Source organism: Cololabis saira, chromosome 23 (assembly GCF_033807715.1).
Source record: "Cololabis saira isolate AMF1-May2022 chromosome 23, fColSai1.1, whole genome shotgun sequence".
NCBI lineage: Eukaryota > Metazoa > Chordata > Actinopteri > Beloniformes > Belonidae > Cololabis > Cololabis saira.
In genome coordinates this window covers 27,041,321-27,060,384 of record NC_084609.1, presented here as the reverse complement: position 1 = coordinate 27,060,384, position 19,064 = coordinate 27,041,321, and the positions used below count along the sequence as shown (strand labels likewise).

General features: G+C 43.2%; 2 protein-coding genes across 6 annotated transcripts in view; one reads left to right on the top strand and one right to left on the bottom strand.

Moving 5' to 3' along the window:
- Window positions 1–704: 704 nt before the first annotated feature.
- elk3 (ETS transcription factor ELK3) lies at window positions 705–12,118 on the top strand. 3 transcript variants are annotated; one of them, XM_061714929.1, is made up of 5 exons: window positions 705–953; window positions 3,683–3,910; window positions 4,747–5,454; window positions 7,194–7,316; window positions 10,648–12,116. In XM_061714929.1, the coding sequence occupies exons 2-5, from the start codon at window positions 3,704–3,706 to the stop codon at window positions 10,744–10,746; spliced, it is 1,137 nt and encodes a 378-aa protein (XP_061570913.1). In that variant the 5' UTR covers window positions 705–953; window positions 3,683–3,703; the 3' UTR covers window positions 10,747–12,116. The 3 variants fall into 3 exon arrangements, with proteins under 3 accessions (XP_061570913.1, XP_061570911.1, XP_061570914.1); XM_061714927.1 differs by having other exon boundaries at window positions 705–949; window positions 10,648–12,115; XM_061714930.1 differs by lacking the exon at window positions 705–953 and having other exon boundaries at window positions 3,687–3,910; window positions 10,648–12,118.
- Window positions 11,889–19,064, bottom strand: part of cdk17 (cyclin dependent kinase 17) — a 59,842-nt gene continuing 52,666 nt past the window's right edge. For all 3 annotated transcript variants that reach the window (XM_061714924.1, XM_061714926.1, XM_061714925.1), the window contains 4 exons: window positions 18,910–18,952; window positions 17,262–17,352; window positions 17,093–17,170; window positions 11,889–14,919 (listed from right to left, as the gene is read on the bottom strand). In XM_061714924.1, coding sequence (XP_061570908.1) covers window positions 14,879–14,919; window positions 17,093–17,170; window positions 17,262–17,352; window positions 18,910–18,952 — 253 coding nt within the window. In that variant the 3' untranslated portion in view covers window positions 11,889–14,878. The remainder of the gene's footprint in view (window positions 14,920–17,092; window positions 17,171–17,261; window positions 17,353–18,909; window positions 18,953–19,064) is intronic.

Sequence of the window (19,064 nt, the reverse complement as noted above, 5' to 3'; positions counted from 1 at the left end):
GGATGGAACACACTTCTGTTGAATTAAGGTGAGTGTGTGTGTATGTGTGTGTATATATATGTGTGTGTGTGTGTGTGTGTGTGTGTGTGTGTGTGGGGTAAGAATAACAATATTTTAGATGTGTGCGCACGGAACAGGAGGGGGGGGGGGTCACAATCTGGCTGTTTTCTGTTGAATTAAGGTGAGTGTGTGTTATTGTGTGAGTGTTAGTGTGAGTGTGTTAGTGTGAGTGTTATTTTGTGTGTGAGTGTGTATGTGTGTGTTATTGTGTGTGTTATTGTGTATGTGTTAGTGTGAGTGTGTGTCCTGGTCCCCCGGCCTCCGTGTGTGGTGTGAGGGGTGTGTTTATGGGAAATAGAGATTCAGTGTGTGTGTGTGTGTGTGTGTGTGTGTGTGTGTGTGTGTGTGTGTGTGTGTGTGTGTGTGTGTGTGTGTGTGTGTGTGTGTGTGTGTGTGAGTGAGTGTGTGTGTTATTGTGTGTGTGAGTGTGTTAGTGTGTGTGTGTGTTATTGTGTGTGTGAGTGTGTTAGAGAGTGTGTGTTAGTGTGTGTGTGTCCTGGTCCCCCGGCCTCCGTGTGTGGTGTGAGGGGTGTGTTTATGGGAAATAGAGATTCAGTGTGTGTGTGTGTGTGTGTGTGTGTGTGTGTGTGTGTGTGTGTGTGTGTGTGTGTGTGTGCGCGCGCGCGCGCGCGCGCCAGCGTGAGTGCGTGCGCATGTTTACACAGACGGGAATCCTGCGCCAGAGGAAGTGCGCTCTCTCCGTCTGCGTCCCGGTTTCCTGCTCGGACCTGGAGCCTCCAGGAGCCTCACTGATCCTCTCAGCCTCTCAGCCTCGGACCTTCAGCAGCAGCAGGGCATGGAGCCCCGACCCGGCTCTCCAACACCGGTGTGAGGCTCAAGGGCAGCGGCAGCGGGACCGAGGAGAGGAGCGGAGCAGCGGTCCGTCCGGGTAGGTGCGCTCCTCCACCTCTCTCCAGCTAGGCGTAAACTCGTGCGTAATTAGGACTGGAAATAAACCAGCAGCGATTCTCCCCAGCCTAAACCAGCCTGAACCCCCACAGAAGGGCTGGAGCTGCGCGTAAAGGGAGCACAGCTCTGCGTAAAAGGACCAGCTCTGGAACAAACGGCGCTGCGCTTTGGGGGGTTCACGTATGAAGGGGCTTAAACGCTTAAAACCAGGTTAGTGTTACCACTAAAGATGAGGATTGGGGGGTGAAGGAGCCGTGGCCCCTTTAAAATGTTGCAGTAGACTTTCAGGTTCGTCTGGACGGCGCAGACTAATTGCCATGCGCTTCCGGATTGAAGCTGGCAGCAGACAACATCTTGAAAATGAGTCACTGGGGCAAAACAAAGAGCCGTTTGAGTTCCAGCAGAACCCCTGGTATAAGAGGTAGAAGGAGGAAATGGACGGAGAGGTGCGGACTTTGGGGGGGTTTGGGTCCCCAGACGCAGCTTTCTTTGTACGGGAAGTGGATGTCGGCTTGTTTTGACTTGCAAGAGACAGTAAACCCTCAACTCTTACAGGATTCAGGAGGCTTTTATTCTGAAATTCTCTGAACTAACATTTCCTGGTGCTTTTATTTGTCCTAGACTGGTTTGGAGTCAAAGCTCAAACATCAGCCGTGTGGGTCTCATGAGGAACAACATCTGTTGGGTGTTCACAAGAGCAGATTTTGTATAAATAAAGACACATAATCAGTGTGTGTGTGTGTGTGTGTGTGTGTGTGTGTGTGTGTGTGTGTGTGTGTGTGTGTGTGTGTGTGTGTGTGTGTGTGTGTGTGTGTGTGTGTGTGTGTGTGTGTGTGTTCCCGGGGCTTCCCACAGGGCAGGAAGTCCTGGAGAGCCTCTCACTGGGAATGACGCCCCTGATTCTGAATGACAGGAAGTCCTCTTTCAGACAGGCAGACATCACCACAGTTCCTCCATCACCTCTCTCTCCGTCTCACACACACCAGACACACACACACCAGACACACACACACAAATGCCGGAAACAGGAAGTGAGAACACGGTGGGTTGTGTACTCGCTCATCGCCACGGGTCATTGTTCACACTTTCCCCCGCTTCTGCTCATCGGTTTCCGTCCAGAAAGACACACACACACACACACTCGTCTGGCTGCTGTATTTCTGGGACGGCCGAGCCCTCTCTGAAACCGTGAGGGCACCGTTGCCATGGCAGCGGGGAACGGTGTTTACTATTTGCGACCGTCGTCTTGAGCAACAACGTGATACTGAAGCAACGCTGAGGTTAACGTTGGCAGGTGATGAAGGAACAGACAGTCGGCGGTTTGCTGATAAACGCGTCGTCGGTTAAGAGCCGTGCTTGTCTTGGCAAGCGGGGTCACTCGGCTTTATCGCCGTGGAAACATCTGAAAACCATCAGATGTCTCGGTTTCTTAGTCACACACACACGTGAGCATGTTCAGACTCAAGACACACATATTTTTTACAGAAAAAACCCTGAAAACAGCGAGCACTTTGAACATCTTCAGACAGCAGTGATGGGGGGTAAAGCACCGCATCACTTTCAGGAACTGATCGTACTCGTGTGAGGAAGTAATCAAACCACATGCCAGTCAACTCACACACTCGGCCTGCATGAACAGACAAGCCACCTACAACTGATAGCAGTTCAGATAAACACAAATAATAGGAGGAAAATGTTTGTAAAGATGAGCAGAGCACAGATTTCTTTTATTGGAGCGATTAAAAAGGCTTCATGGTGCGTTCAGGTGCATCACAGCTACCACTGCAATGGATTTTAACGAAGACATATTGTAAAATATTAACTTTTTTCTATTTTGAAGGTGTTTAAAGTGACTCACAACTCAAACATCTCCATAACACAACCCTCTCACATTTTTTGGAGAGACATTTTCAGATTAGCAGGGTTCTGTGACATCACAGACCCAGATCAGACTAAAATTATCCAAGTATCAAGATCTTATGTGTTGCATTTAATGAACCTCGGAAGTTGGCAGAGCAACGTTGTAGCACAGGCCTCGAATCAAGTGTCTGACTCCGCCCCCTAAATCCACCTGCCATGAACACGGCTGTACAGATGTGATTGAAAATGGGCCTGTTGTACTGCATCTCTCTGTCATTTTGACCAAAACAAGTCAGATGTTTCATTGAGAGCCCAGAAACTTGTGCCAGCTGTTGAGGAGGTCAGAAAATATCTCTTTTAAAGTGACACAAAGGAGTTTTTCCTCGTAGGAGTCGAGAGAAGCGTATCACAGATAAACATCCATGAATTTGGCTCTCGGTCTCACAAAGCACTTTATGGCTGGGATGACTAAGAGACAGATGAAACTAACAACGGAAGAACTGAGGAAGAGGGAAACGAGAGTGAGAGGCCAAACGAGATTCCACCTCATCGTGTCATGACAGTGACATGACCTCCACAGCTGTAAAATGTAAATGTACTTTATTTATATAGCCCTTTACAGCCACCTCTAGGTGAGCCAAAGTGCTTTACAGAATAAAACATACAGAAATACAACATACAATCAGAAGACAGAGCAAAAAATTATTTGGCAAACTTATTCTTTGTTGCTTTAAAGCTTCAGTAGAGGATCGTTTTTTTAATATCAGTGGATCATTTGACAGATCAAGTATAAACCAACACCCCCCCCCCCAAGCTTTCTGTTTTGAGTAAACAGATTTTCTTCTCGCTGCAGATCGCCTGTATCGACAGCGCCATGGAGAGCTCCATCACCCTCTGGCAGTTCCTGCTGCAGCTGCTGGTGGACCAGAGCCACAAGCACCTCATCTGCTGGACGTCCAACGATGGCGAGTTCAAGCTGCTCAAGTCGGAGGAGGTGGCCAAGCTGTGGGGGCTGCGCAAGAACAAGACCAACATGAACTACGACAAGCTGAGCAGAGCGCTGCGCTACTACTACGACAAGGTGGGTGCTGGCATTAGGGTTGTCCCCATCAGGATATTTTAGCTCCCGAGCCAATCCCGATCACTTGATTTGATTTTGATTTTGAGTTTTATTTCGGCCCATTTGGATAAAACATAATACAACAAAAAATAGTCCAATATTTTAAATGACTTGAGTTTGAGTATCTGCTGATCCCGATTTCTCCCGATCTGATCACTTTTTTTGGCTCCCGATACATTTCCGATACTTTTTCCCGATCAGATACATTTTGGCAATTAATTAAAAAAAAGAAAAAGAGGACTAAAGCTAAATGATCCCAAGTTTCTTTTATTGTCCATTGTAGAATAACATGGACATTTCAACAAAGCTTATCAGCACTGGTGCCACAAAATGTAAAAACATGAAATTGTAAACTAAAACAAAAAGTGCAGAATAGTGCAATAACAAAAATAAATACATTTACGGTAATTTCAAAAGAGGTTATTGAATGACATCCAGTCAAACTCACAAACACAAGAAAATTAAAATACATTTTGGCTTAACCTTAGTGCAACATTCTGAATGGATGAATGAATAGCAGCAGCTTAATGCAACATGAACAGATAGAACATTTCACAATTCAAACATGTAAACCATGTTAGCCAGCCAGAAGTGATGTTAAATGCAACGATATATAAAACGATTTAATATATATTAAAAACATTAATAACTAGGTATGTCCCGATACTTTTTTGGCCAATACCGATGTTTTGAAAACGCTGTGATCGGGCCGATCGATTGGGACAACACTAGTTGGCATGCACGGCCACGCGCCACCGCTGTGCTGAGAGGAATGACATGTCTTGTTTCTTCTGCAGAACATCATCAAGAAGGTGATTGGCCAGAAGTTCGTCTACAAGTTCGTGTCGTTCCCGGAGATCCTGAAGATGGACCCGGCGGTGGTGGAGTCGGGCCGCAGCGGCGAGGAGAGCGGGGGGGCCGCGTCGGAGCCGGAGGGCGAGGAAGAGGAGGCCCGCGACCGCAACCAGTACCTCCACTCCGGCCTGTACTCCTCCTTCACCATCGGCTCCCTGCAGCAGCCCCCCGATCCTCACCGGCCAATCAAAACGGAGCCCAGGTCCGATCGCCGCGACGACAGCTCCACCGTCATCCGGTTCGTCACCAACTCCGGCCACTCCTCCCTCCCCTCCACGCCGCCCCTCTCCTCCAGCGAGAGCTCCGGTTCCTCCCGGCCGTCCCCCCGGCTGGCCTGCTCCTCCCCCTCGCCGCAGAGCCCCGCCCACATTAGGGGGCGGAGCCAGAGCGCAGATACTGACGAGTCGGAGCCCGAGGCTCAGCCCCTGAATCTGTCGTCCGGTCACAGGGAGAGGGAGAGGTCACGGAGCACGGCCCCGCCGCTGAGGAGGGGGCTGGCCAACGGCTCGCTTTCCAAAGGTAGAAAACCCAAAGGCTTGGAAATCTCCGCCTCCTCTCTGCTCCTGACAGGAAGTGACCTCGTCTCCATCGCCCTCAACAGCCCGGCGCTGCCCTCCGGGTCCATGACCCCGGCCTTCCTGACAGCACAGGTACCAGACGTTAACACCACTACTCACAAATCCCTCCGTAACTGTCCTGGGTCAGAGATGAGGGGGGGGGTTATTGGTGGAGGGAGGGAAGGAGAGGTTTTTGATGCAGAGAGCCAGACAGGGAGGGGATGGAGAGAGGTGAGCGGAAAGAAAGGAGGAGGGGAAGGAGATTTCTAAGTGAAGCCATATGTTTTTGACGCTCCTGATCCGCTGGCAGCCGCGCTCTGACCAAAACAGGATAGTCTGACTACATTCAGGCATTCGGCTGACGCTCCGACCCAGAACTCGGTAATCACACGCTGCTGTGTGTAAATCAGGAGAGAACTGGACTAGACCATCCCCTCGTGTCCCAATGTGCTCACGTTAACACTTGGGTTTAGTCTTAGTCTTGGTTTTAGTCATCCATAGACCCTTTTTCTATCAGAGGAACGTAGTATTTTCCAGGGTTTCACCCCCCCCCCCCCCCTCTCTTCTTACTCTGGCCAAACCGATTAAATCACAGGAATGATCTGATTAATGATCAAATCTAGCAGCATCTTTTACGAGGATGAGTTGGATAGGGCTGGGGATCGATTTAAATATCAAGAATCGATTCGATTCCGATTCTTAAGATTCAGAATCGATTATCACACTTTGATGCGATCCAATTCGATTCGATCCAATATTGATTTGGGTTAGTGTTAATAAAACTGTTTTTTGAGCTGTTGCATGAATTATATGACTGTGTAGTTATGCAACATATTAATACTAGTATTATATTGAGATTAAACAGCAAGTATTGCAGCTAATGATGCTGTAAGGACCAATCAGCTCCCAGAATGCTGATAGAACTGCTTTCAGAAACATCATCTGGGTCAGAATTACCAAACAGATCCAGGGCAGCAAAAAGAGGACGTATGAAATCGCTTTTATTTTTTCCCCATTTATGAGAATTTGGTTTTTAACATTTATGCAAATGTAACCCCAAGACAGTATATAAAGCAAAGAAATATAGACAATTTATGCAATTATAACTGAAAACTTTAATGTTTTCATACCTTTAAACATATTTAAAGGCAAAAACATGGCACCAGTTATTCTCGTGTCCAACAAAATATTCCTTTTTTGGGGATAAACAAAAAAGTACCAAAGGTTGTAATGTAATGATGAAAAAAAACATTTTTTTTTTTTTTTTTTTTTTTTTTAAATCGATCTTTAGACATATGAATCGATTTTTAGGAATTAATATGAGAATCGATTTAAAATCGGAGAATCAATCTTTCAACACAGGCCTAGAGTTGGAACAACCCCTTGCCAGATGTAGGGGATCTTTGCTTCTGTCAGACCGTATCAGAGAGCCGACTGGACCCCGGCTGGATGTGTTTCACGGTCAGAGAGCATCTGAAAGACTTCCATTCCTTCGAGCTGAATTCGTCCTAAAGAAAGCTGAAATCTAGTCTTGCTGATACAGAACTGATGTTGTTGCGCCGGTGTTTTTTTACCTCCCTGTTGCAGATATGCAAACCAGTCTGGGTTCAGTTAAATGTGAGTCGGGTGGGAGGACGAAAGCCAAAATTAGAGGTCATGAATTTTCTATGAGGTTGCTGATTTGCTTAGAGACACTTGGCTTTGAAGTGGAGCAGAAACGGAGCGGCTTTGACAGCTTCCCCGGCGATGATGAACAGCTCTCCGGACAAATCACCGGCATCGTTACACGGACTGTATCCTCTGACCTTTCATCTGCTCTGTCGTCTGTCTAGACTCCATCTGGCCTGCTGCTCACGCCCAGCCCTCTGCTGTCCAACATTCACTTCTGGTCCAGCCTGAGCCCGGTGGGTCCTCTGAGCCCCGCCCAGCTGCAGAGCCACGCCCAACTCTTCCAGGTAACACTTTATTTTATTCACATGTTTGGAGATCCAGCAGCAGATGTCATTTTATAAACAAGGTTTAGAAAATTCAGCACTGTCTCGACCCAAATCTAGCTCATGTCCACAACAGCAAGCGAGCCAGACATGCTGGAAAGAGACTAATGAATGATCGGACTGAGCTGAGGGCAAAAGTTGTTTTTCCAAACATACTTTAGTCTGAAAGGGCCAGAAGTCGGCTGTCCAACCCGAACTGTTAATGAGTTCTGGTCCTGTACGAATCAGTTCTGTTGAAAAACTCACATACATCATGTGTTACTGTGACTTCAAAGGAGATTGGATCAGAAATTATAGCAAAGGGTTCGGATAGTTTTTATTTCACAATTCATACGGCGAGCATTTTTTCAACCCTAACGATTGCACCGTGATTGGAAAAATCAATTTAAAGTGCACGTTTACAGATAATATTGTCATCTTTTGATTTCTTTTGATAGATGCCCCCCCATCCCACTCTACGTTACATTAACGTAAATATTCCAACCCAGTAACATTTGTAGAGACTCACATCCGACACTTTAAAAACCCCATATTGTACATCTCTGCCTATACTGTTCATTTCTGCTTATACATTTTATCTGTCATCTGTCATCCTACGTCACTTTTTGTAAAGATTCATATCCGGCACTATTTAAATCCTCATATTGTACATTTCTGTTTATCCCTGTTATACATTTTACTTTATTCTATCTCTCAGTTTATCTCCATATATATTTGTTTGCTTTTATATTTTTATTTTTTATCTTTATTTTTATTCTTACTGTATTGCACCAATCACCACAACAAATTCCTTGTGTGTGCTGACAAACTTGGCAATTAACCCCCTTTCTGATTCTGATTCTGATTCTGATTAGATTAAAGTGTTTTTGTCCCTTTTTGCTGAAACAGTTTGATCTAAAACCAGCATCAGAACTTAAATATTCCCATTCATAGTATGAATCAGCTCTAAAATCAACCTCCAAGGATTTCCCGTCATCAGGACCCGGTATTGACACACAATTGAACACTTTGCATAATTATAGATCTTAACTATAACAACCGAATGCATGGCCCTAAAATTGAGCCAAACATCTATTTCAACTCAGTTTTACCTCTAAACCTCAGAGATATAACTAAACGATCACACTCATATGCCTCAAGAACCTTTAAAAAGTCCCCCACCAAATTAAGAGAGCCAGTGTTGATAAACCCCGGCCTCCCCTCGGTCATTTAACATTGCAGTTGTTGTGCGCGCTCGTCTCCCTGTGAGATGTTTGTGTGAGTCTGCGTGTGCCAGGGTTTCAAAATAAGCTGCAGATGTTTCCGGTCTGCTGTGGACGAGAAAAAGGGGGCAACTTCCTGCGAGCTGGGGATGAAGAGAGAGGGTTGGTTGGTCAGGAGCGACTCCCACCAGTGTCAGTTCTCTAGCTCGTAAACACACACGCACGCACTCACAAACCATCAAATAAACTGTAAAAAAACAGCTAATGTGCAGCTTTGTTACCCCGAGAACTGGACCCGTTCCCAGATTTAAAGACCTCCCGATGTAATAAAGTCTGAGGTAAAGTCTCCAGCAGACTGGACGGGTGTGGAAGTGTAACAACAACTGCACACACGTCAAACAAATCATGTGAATCACTCATTTTTACCTAATGTGATCCTTTGAAATCAATAACAAGCCTTAAATGGTCATTTTTCTCTTTTTTCCAGTGGGTTTGTAGAGAAGTTTTACCTAATAACTAACAGCTACAGCAGATCGAATGATCACCATCTCAAAAAACTCACGCAGTTTGAGCAAAAGCTGCATTAGATGTATTTACGCTGCTTCACTTCTGCACCAGACAGTTATTTACCTCATTACATTTATATTCTGTAGAAAGTTGACAGAGTTATAACTGATGCAACACTTGGGTGGTGTTTTATTTAAGACTTGTTGTAACATTTATGAGGTTAGAGATGGGTGAAGTGGTGCTTATTCTCATTGGCTGTTAGTTCCCCTCTGATTCTCCGAACTGAGCGACTGCAGCATCCTGCAGGTTTCACACAACTCCTCCTATAACTACATTAAAAAGATCTAATCCAATCATTTCAACGTTGATGAGCTCGTAACTCAGTGCACTTCACTGATTTGACACTGGTGGTTTCAGTCGAGTGGGGCAGTTTGATTTTACTGCTCCTCCTAATGCATTAATATCTAATGAACCAAAGCCAAAGTAAAACATGCATTTAGCAACAAGGCAGTGTTTAAAGTCTTGAGTCTGATGCAAAACTAAGAAAAACTGCAGGTGATCACATCTATTTTTGTATAATTAGGGTTAGCTTTTTTTTTCTTAGAGTTAACTTTTGATTGGCAGTCGGTGGCTAGCCATCTCCTCTTCCTCGTTGGTCTCCGTGCTGGAGACTGCGAGGGAGTGGAGCTCCACTGACCTCGGTAACCACGGCAACCGCAGCTCAATTTGATTGACATAAGGGGGGCGTGTTTCGAATGGATTCCCCGGCCTGTCCGTTCCATCCAGTACGAGGAAGAAGAGGCTTCTGAACAGCTCCAGAAAACCTCTGGATGAAGTCACAGATAGTTGGTCCAGTAAATAAAAATAACTTCAGTCTATGGACCCACATTGTCTGTATATGTAAAAATACACAGTGATGGATGTTAAACTTCATTCCTGTCCAGGCTCACCTGAAATATAATATATTTGGCATCTAGGTGGTAAAATTAAAAAAGCAACCTCAATCCGAAAGCTTTTTTTTAAAGACTACCTGCAATTCCGTGGATCCTGGCCTTTAATCCATATTTATTATAATGTAGTCAGCTTGATACACTGCAAAAACTCAAAATCTTAACAAGAATATTTGTTTAATTTTTGTTAAAATGTCTCATTTTTATTCAATTAGTCAATTTTCACCTGTTTCAAGTAGATTTTCACTTAAAATAAGTAGAAAAATCTGCCAGTGGAACAAGATTTTTTTGCTTGTAATGAGAAGATAAATCTTGTCTTGAAACAGGTGAAAATTGTCAAATAAGTAATTTTTCTGGTAATGACTCTTGTTTTAAGTGTAATGAGATTTTTTGACTAAAAATGAGACATTTTAACTAGAAATAAGACAAATATTACTGGTAAGATTGTAAGTTTTTGCAGTGTACCAAGGACTTAGACATTTTGCTTAATTTTAAGCTGAAAACATCTACACAAGTGAGGTCTATAGGTTTGAACGATGTAAAGCTAGTTTCAACTCAGCTCCATCACGTTACGGTTCTGTTTCGGTGTGGGTGCTTGTTCTTCTTCCTTAACCCTCATTTGTCCTCCTGCAGTTCCCCTCGTTGCTGAATGGAGCCTTCCCTGTGCCTCTCCCCACCGTGGATGCTCCTTCTCCACTGATGCTCTCCTCCTCCTCCACCCACAAGTCCTGATGCCAGACTGAGCTCCAGGAGCAAACGGGGCCGAAGAGAGCCAGAGAGGGCCAAGACCAGATCAGCGATAACCAAAGGATCAAACCAAACTCTGACGCTGAACCACAGAGGACTGGGACTCCAGTCACACGTTGATCCAAGACTTCTAGAAGAAACTGGAGTTTCGCCCTCCAAGAAAAGCTTTAGATACTTCTCTGTATGTTTACTTCAGGGTTTTCTTACGTCAGCGTTAATGTTTCCTTATATGCAAACAAACTGACTGGAGGTCAGACTTCATCGACACCTCATCTCATTTATCATCCATCTCATCCCACGTTGGGGGTCAGTTTTATCTTAAAGACTGCTTGAAATTTGATGAATGCTTTTTTACGTGTCGCTCTCGTTGCCATCTATACTCCCAGCATCTACGGCTCTGACTCAGATGAAGATCTGAGGAAGTCCTTTGTCAGAACAATTGAGATTACAAAGACCGCACTTCGCTAGAACTCTTTGTAAATGTAATCTAGGGTTTTCTTTCTAACCAGCTTTTAACCATCTCGATTCAAGATATGAACATGCCCGCTCTCAAGTCTTGAGGGCACATCAACGTTTGAGAAGCGATAACAGCAGAACATCTTTATTAAGTAAACATACATTGTCTGTTCCATCATGATTATCAAATGCAGCACAGAGGTTATTTTCTTGTCAGCAACACAGCAAACGAACATATTTCCTAAGATCTTTAAAGTGCACTTACATTTATTCACAGTGGGAATTTAACTGTATAATTAGAATTTACAGTCAAATCTGTGAGATGATAGATAGCAATACAGGCGCTCATGCTGGCGATTCTGTTCTCTGTAAAGTTTCCCCTCAGGATCATAGATGTTCCTTCTTGTATTAAGAAATCCGGACTCCTGGACTCTCGACTACGTGGGACGTGACCTTTGACCTTTGACTCCTAGCAAGGCATCTGCTAGCCAGAGAGAACATGCATGGAACTCCCTGCATGATTTCTTCCACTTATTCTTTGTTAATGCACTGTACCTTTAAGCCATCTACCAGCCGTGCCTTTTATAATGTAAGATTTCTGTACATTTTTTATGAGCTGTAATTGCAATTTGGGTCAAAACTGCACAAATGAGGTTGTTTTTTTTTTCTTAAAAAAAAAGTATAATGTTTTCTGGTTATTTTTCTAGAAAAAAAAATTATGGAAGCATATTCTCAGTGATTTTCTTTGTTTTTTTGAAGGAATAACAAAACGAAAAAAAAAACACTTCTCTGTTGGGACACTTTTTTTTTCGAAACCATTCAAAGAACGACAGCAACACAAGACGGTTTATGAAACAGTTTAAATTTACTTCTGATGGTTATGAGAAATAAATAGTTCCAGTAAAAAGAGTCACACACTAACTGTTTACCGGCAGCTCAGTGTTTCAGAGGTCGAGTTCACAACAACACAGCAGGCCTTCCATGCTTCAGGCACACACGCATACCTGCACACACGCTCACGCATGTTCACAAACATTAGACATCATTCATACACTTGAAAAAGTACAGTTTTACAATGATAAATAGTAAGCTGTTTTAGAAATCTCCTTTCGTGCATGTTACTGCTGTTCATGTACAAAAAAATCCTATAAGCAGAAACACAGCTTGAAGTTTACAGCGAAATAATCCCATTTTTATTTTCAGTGGAGCTTGTGAATGTATAAATAGAGTAAATGTGAAATTTAACAAGAGGGTTTGGTATTTTAAAAAGGTGATAATGGGAAAACGTGTGCACCAACGGGCCAATATAATACAGGACATCTACCATTAATATAATGAATTTTCCTGTTTACACCTGTTTATCACAATCGATGTTAGCTTAAATTAGAAAATATTCCTATCAGGTTCAGAAAAGACGGGGACTTTTCACAGGATTATTTAACCATTAGCTGCAAACTGTGTTTAATGTTAACATTATTCCATTAATGGTCTCATATTAGTTTCATCAAGCTTTAGTAGTGCTCCCAGCACTTTCTAGCGTGTGCTCATTATCGCTGTGTTTAAACTCAAATCTGTCAAATCCCAACAGACAACACGTTTGAAATGTTCATGCTGCTCTCCTGAGCAGAAGAGCTGCAGCAACAAGAAAACCTTCCTCACAACCGTTTAAAAGTTACATTTTCACCCGTGATGCTCAGTGGGCCCTGGCTGGTGCGCCACATTCTGCTACCGTTAATGCAGAGACTGGAGTTCTGCCTTTTTAAAAAAAGAAAAATGGATTTCTCCCTGCGTGGCTGTTGAATTTTGCATCCAAATGTGTGTGTAAAGTTGTGCTCTTTGATGCTGAGAGACAGCCACTGAAATGTGTTTACCGTTAAAGCGTTAAAAGGAATGGCTTGACATTTAGAGACATATGCTTGATAGCTTTTGTGTCAAGAGGTACGAGATGACTGAAAACACTTGTTTCAATTATAGAGATGTGCAAAAAGGTTGTTTTCATCCATCCCCAAATACAAAAAAAAAAAAAATTCACTTGAACCAGCTTCAACTGTGCCACAGTCACAGAAATGAAGGCGAGTTTTCCAAATTGTTCTGTAATCTAGCTTTAGTTTCATATTAAACATCACATTTTTTTTTGTTTTTGCTGTCAGATACCTGCTGGAAGCAGGAAGTGACTGCAAAGACATTGGTCCAAGTTAATAAGACGCAGCTAAATTGAAGCAGGAAAGCAAACGGACCCCAGCAGCGGTCGAGGGAGATAAACACATTTTCAGAGGCGACTTCTCAACAGGCGTCACTGTCAGTTTCAATCAGCACGGCGGGCAGTTAAATCTACAGCTTCAAACTGAAATCTTTTCTTTTCTTTTGGTACAAACACTGGAATGGTCAGTGGTCGGACACCAGGTGGAAAATATTCCTTGTTGCTCTTTAAATACCCCCCACCCCCAGCTCTCTCCTGTCCCCCCTCAGAAACACATGCCGCACAGCATCGTTGTTTCACCAGGAGACGTCAAAGGTCACAGACAGAGATCACATCTTAATACTGTTGGGTAAACTCGGCCGTATCAAAGTCCGTGTCCCTGATTAAAAAAAAATAAAAAAAGTAACACACTGGAGTGCAAGTGAAAACAAAAGTGTTACTGCAGAGAAACAAAGCAAGAAAGTGTAAATTCGCTCTTTTTTTTTTTCCTTTTCTTTTTTTAAATAGCACTGAAGTCCTGGCAGTTTGGAGGGGTATTAGGGAGGGCTGTTTTTTAGCTTCCTGTGGGACATTGCATGACTTCCTTTTGGGCTCCGGTATTCCTCCTCTCTCGCCCGCCTCCCCTAACACGTCTCCGCTTGGTCCCGTTGCTGGTCCCGAATGTCCAAAAAAACAACACAAAAACCCAAAGTTGGATGTTCTGGTGTTGACAATGTTGGCTCCTTTAATCCAGAGGATGTCGGTCCATTCAGAACCTGCTCTGGCTTCTGTTGCAACCCCCCCGGAGGAAAAATGTGAAAACAAAGTCCGCCTGAACCGAAGTGACGACGGGAAATCCAGAGGAACCCCCGGCAAAAACAGTCTTTCTAAACCTGGAAATGTGGAGTTCAGTCACGGAAGCTCGAAGGAAAACAAAACATAATCTCCAAATATATACATATCAGTATACATACTTTTTAAAAACTCTGGAAAAAAAAAAAAACTGAAACTTTTCCGTCTCCAAGTACAACAATGAGAACAACAACTTGGATCACAGCGTCAACATCAACATCAGTTGAATTAAATTCAAAAAGGAGCCAGAGAATCAGAGCCAGAAAAAGAACAACAGTAACCGTACTGACTGCTCAACTGTGCATGGCATCTCAGGTTCACATCATGTGCATGAACACACACACACTTATATAGACACACACACATGCACACACACACACACACACACGCACACACACACACACACACTGTGTGTTACAGACAGTAGTAGTTTAGCAGCAAAAAAATTCAACCTCACTCCTCAATAAATAAACAGACTCCACATAGTTTTGACTTAGAGTCACTCACTCGGAGATGCATGTGTGTGTGTGTGTGTTTATATATGCGTGTGTGTGTGGAGGGGAAGGAGAGGGGGGCTCATGCGAGAGGGAGCTGGGAGGTGATGAAGCGGACCGTCTTCACCAGGGAACATTAGAAAAGCATGCTTTGCCTTCTGTTGATCTTGTTGTTACCTGGAAGAACAGGACAAAACGTTACTCAATACCCATAATGCCTCACTGACAATATTAGTCTGCATCCACTTATAAATGTTCAACTTATGAGGCATTTTAACTGCAGATCATTGATGTGCTCGTACATCTGCTTCTTGTAATATCCTCTATGATACTGAAGGGAGCTCTAAAGTATAAAAGCATGTGATGACATCATCGATGATGTCATCTGGGGATCTGTTTTGAGTCCTAAAATGCTTTTAAAGGAATCTGCGTTTAAAAATGGAGGTGTGAGGTTACTAAAGGTGGTGATTTAGGAGGCAGAAAGGCTTTCACTTGAAATCTGGCTCCATTTGCATTATGGGAAATGTAGCGAATATGAACTAGGCTTCAATGCAACTTAGAAATAAGGTAATTCTGAATTTGATGGCAGCAACATCCTCAACGAAGCAGGGACAGACTGATGTCAACAACTGTGTGGCATTTCCTCCTCTTCCAACGACAGCTGAGAATTGAAACCAGTCTCAGGACTTTTGGGAGAGAAATGTTTTGTCCACTTTGTAATATTTTTCATTTCATATTGCATTAAATATTTTTTTGCCGGTTAGATGTCTGGGCCGCGAAGCAAAGCATTTCAACATACTGTTACTAGGAAAAAACAAGAGAGGAGACCGCACACTTTTGCTCCCCAGTGCAGATTTATTTAGCTCATCATACGTGACGTTTTCAAGCGCATTTTGCTCTTCTTCAGAATAAATGTGGATACAATAGACGCCCCATTTTAAGCCCTCCCCAGGGGGTCACATGGTATAGAAAAAGAAAAAATGTATTCAAAACACCTGGTGTAAAATAAAATATAACATACAAAGTACATGTATCCAGATATCCAAACATCTTATAACTAGATAAGGCAACATCTGGCCAGCTGGCCCCCCCGGGGAGGGCTTAAAATGGGGGGTCTATTGTATCCACATTTAGTCTGAAGAAGAGCAAAATGCGCTCGAAACGTCACATATGATGTGCTAAATAAATCTGCACTGGGGAGCAAAAGTGTGTGGTCTCCTCTCTTGTTTTTTCCTGGATCTATGCTTTGAGACCAGCACCTGTTGAGCTATTGGATGTGCGCGACCTATTTTACCCTTTGTTCCAACACACTGTTACTACAAAGGCATTTTGTCTAACGGAAGCCGAAGCAGTTAAGCATCGTCTTGCTGAAAGAGGCAAGGCCTTCTATGAAAAAGATGTCTGGATGAATGGGTGCATTTGTTGCTCTTTAAATCAAGATACACCGTTCAGTTGATGTCTTTCCTTTCCACAGACATTCACACATCTCGCCATCATCAGAGACGCAGACTTTCTAAGTGAAGGCCGACAACAAACCAAACAGTCCTGTTTAGTCTGGAGGACACAGAATCATTGGTACCCAAACAGAAATTAACATTTTTATTACCAAAGGACAGTATTTCACTTTGCCTCAGAGAAGACGGCAGCGTTTCTGGTTCCTGTTTATAGACAGCTTATTTATTATTGAGATACCTGCACTAGCAGACGGTGCAGCTGTGCTCTCCAGAAGCGTTCTCGACTTTTTTCTTCCACAGAATAATTCCTGTTGTTAACGCTGAAGATCACAGACATCCAATAGTGATTGAGTTCTTGAATGTTTTTACTTACGTGACCACAGATGAAAACAGCGCTTCTTTTTCTCCATTAATTGTGGATTTTGAGGTTCAGGAAACCGATTCAATCATGAGGTAAAGAAAAGTTTCCTGACCACTGTGGGCTCCAACAGTGAATCAATCAAATGTGATCATAATTGACGACGTGGTCTAAGGAGGGCTCGCTATGATTAAAGGTTATCCGTCATCAGTTAAACTACTTAGCGCTGTATTGACTAATAAAGACCTAGCAGAGCAGGGGTAAGGAACTCGTCCTCACTTTAATGTTTTGGTTGAGATGTGTTGCTGTCATCACATAAAGAAATACTGAATATTTTTCACGAAATGGTAAAAGCTTTCTATTTTTAATTATTAAATATGTTCTCTATATTCTATTGTGAATTCAATTTGATGAGATATGTAAATAATTGCAATCTGCTTCTACATTCATACAGCGTCCCGGCTTTCTGGGAGTTGGGGGTTGTCACGGAAACAGCTTATGTTTTCATTTAGGCCTCATTCCTTTGGTCCCCACCCACCTGACTCCGGGTACGAGGAGTTCCTGTAGCCGGGGTCTCTCTGCAGCTGCACCTCTTTTAACGTGAATATCGATACACCTGAAACACAAGCAAGCGAGCTTCAGTCCACACGACCACAGATAAAAGGTCTGAGCGGGTCAGACGGCAGCTTTTCTGGTGTTGCTCTCACTCTCGGGCAGGGTGTGGACTCTCATCCCCAGCTGCCTGAAGTAGGAATGTTTCATCGCCTCGTCAGCTGAAATCCTCGACTTGGACTCGTACTGTGGAAACCAAAAGAGAAAACAGGAAATATGAACCATCCTGTCACTTAAAAACAGAAAATGCAGCGGTGGCTTGTTGTGTCAGGGATGAAAACAGGAAGCTTGTATACATTTACTGAAACTCCTGCGGAAGGGAAACGCTTAAAAAAATTGTGCCTCCTGCTGTTGACATGCGGCACTGAAGGAACTCGTTATACAACCTGAAACTAGGAAAACAGACAGTATGGGAAGGGAATATTACATTAAATTAAGTTGTAATTCTTTGGACACAGCACAAACCCAAGATAATTTATTATTTTTTATCTCCTTCCTCATTTCATTTGTTCATAGACATCCATTTTTGTGCATTTCAGGCAACACAATCAATGAAAAAATGGTGCAACAGTAAAGCTTTCATCACTTTGTGATTAAAAGATGCTCATCAGTGAGGATACCAAGCGATTAATCATTTCAGTTATTTGGTTCCACTCTTCGTCTCAGCGTGTAAAACATTGCAGGGTCATTGTTCCTAGCCTGACCCCTCCACACACTCTGTGCTGAGGACAGGTCAGCATCTCTTCCGCCTCAGGTGTGTAATACGAGCAGAATGTGGATTTGCATTATTAAAAAGACATCCCTGGACATCCCTGGGATGATGAAAAACACGCTGCTCTAAAGTCCTCGTGTGCTTTTCTCCATTAATGCTGCCATCAGAGAAGTGTGAAGGACCTAAGTCAAGGGCACCGATGCAACAATGTACCATCACAGAGCCCGACTTGTGGATTTTACTTTTTAACTCATCTGAACGGTCCGTTACATCTTTTGTCTGGAGGACATGGTGTTGATTTCTTTAAAAAAAAAAAAAAATCCCCCCAAAAATCCCAGCTATCTATTCATCTGACTAGACATTACTAGACATCCACATTTCCACGGTGGGACGGTCCCCTCCAGATGTTGACTAAGAAATTGCTTCTTTCTAACACAAAACAGTTTTAAAAGTGACATTTATTCAGATATCTAAATATTGTAGTTATTGACTAAGGTTTCCCAGAGTCGTCCTGTGACCACGTGGTTATGACAGTTATTGATGATCGATCGATCTTGATGTCTCGCCATCTGAGCAACAAGAAGTCCTGGGTTTCTAGTTAAAGCTTGTGTCCTTTTCCTTTACTACCTGAAGTTCCTCCACAAATCTCTTATCTGATAATATTATGCACTATTTATGAAACAATATAGAAATCCCTTTTGATTTCTATTTTAGAAACTTTCCTTTTAAATATTTACATTTAAAGACAGATTAGAGGCCATTTTACTGATGTTACATCAGAAATAAAAGAAACCCAACATATAAAGTTTATCTATTAATCATATGTTCCTCCTCCTCATAAACAATATTCATGTTTGACTTGTTTCCCCACATATATTCTGCAGTACAAAAGCTCTGGGAGATGCTTTGTGATTTCATGATACGGTTGAAGAGATAATAAAAATAAATGTCCTGTAGATTATAAGAGCTGTTTCGTGGCTATGAATCTTTTATTTGTGGGTTTAAGTGCATGGCGGGACATAAACACTCACTCTGAGGAAAGACAGCAGCAGCTCGATGCCGTCGCCGTCCAGCCTGCAGAAAAGACAACGAGAAGAGCAACATTTCAGTGTCTGCAGGCAGCGCTGGCTGATGGGAATGTGGGGGCTCATGGGAGGAAGGAAGCGGACGGCCGTCTCTAATGTTC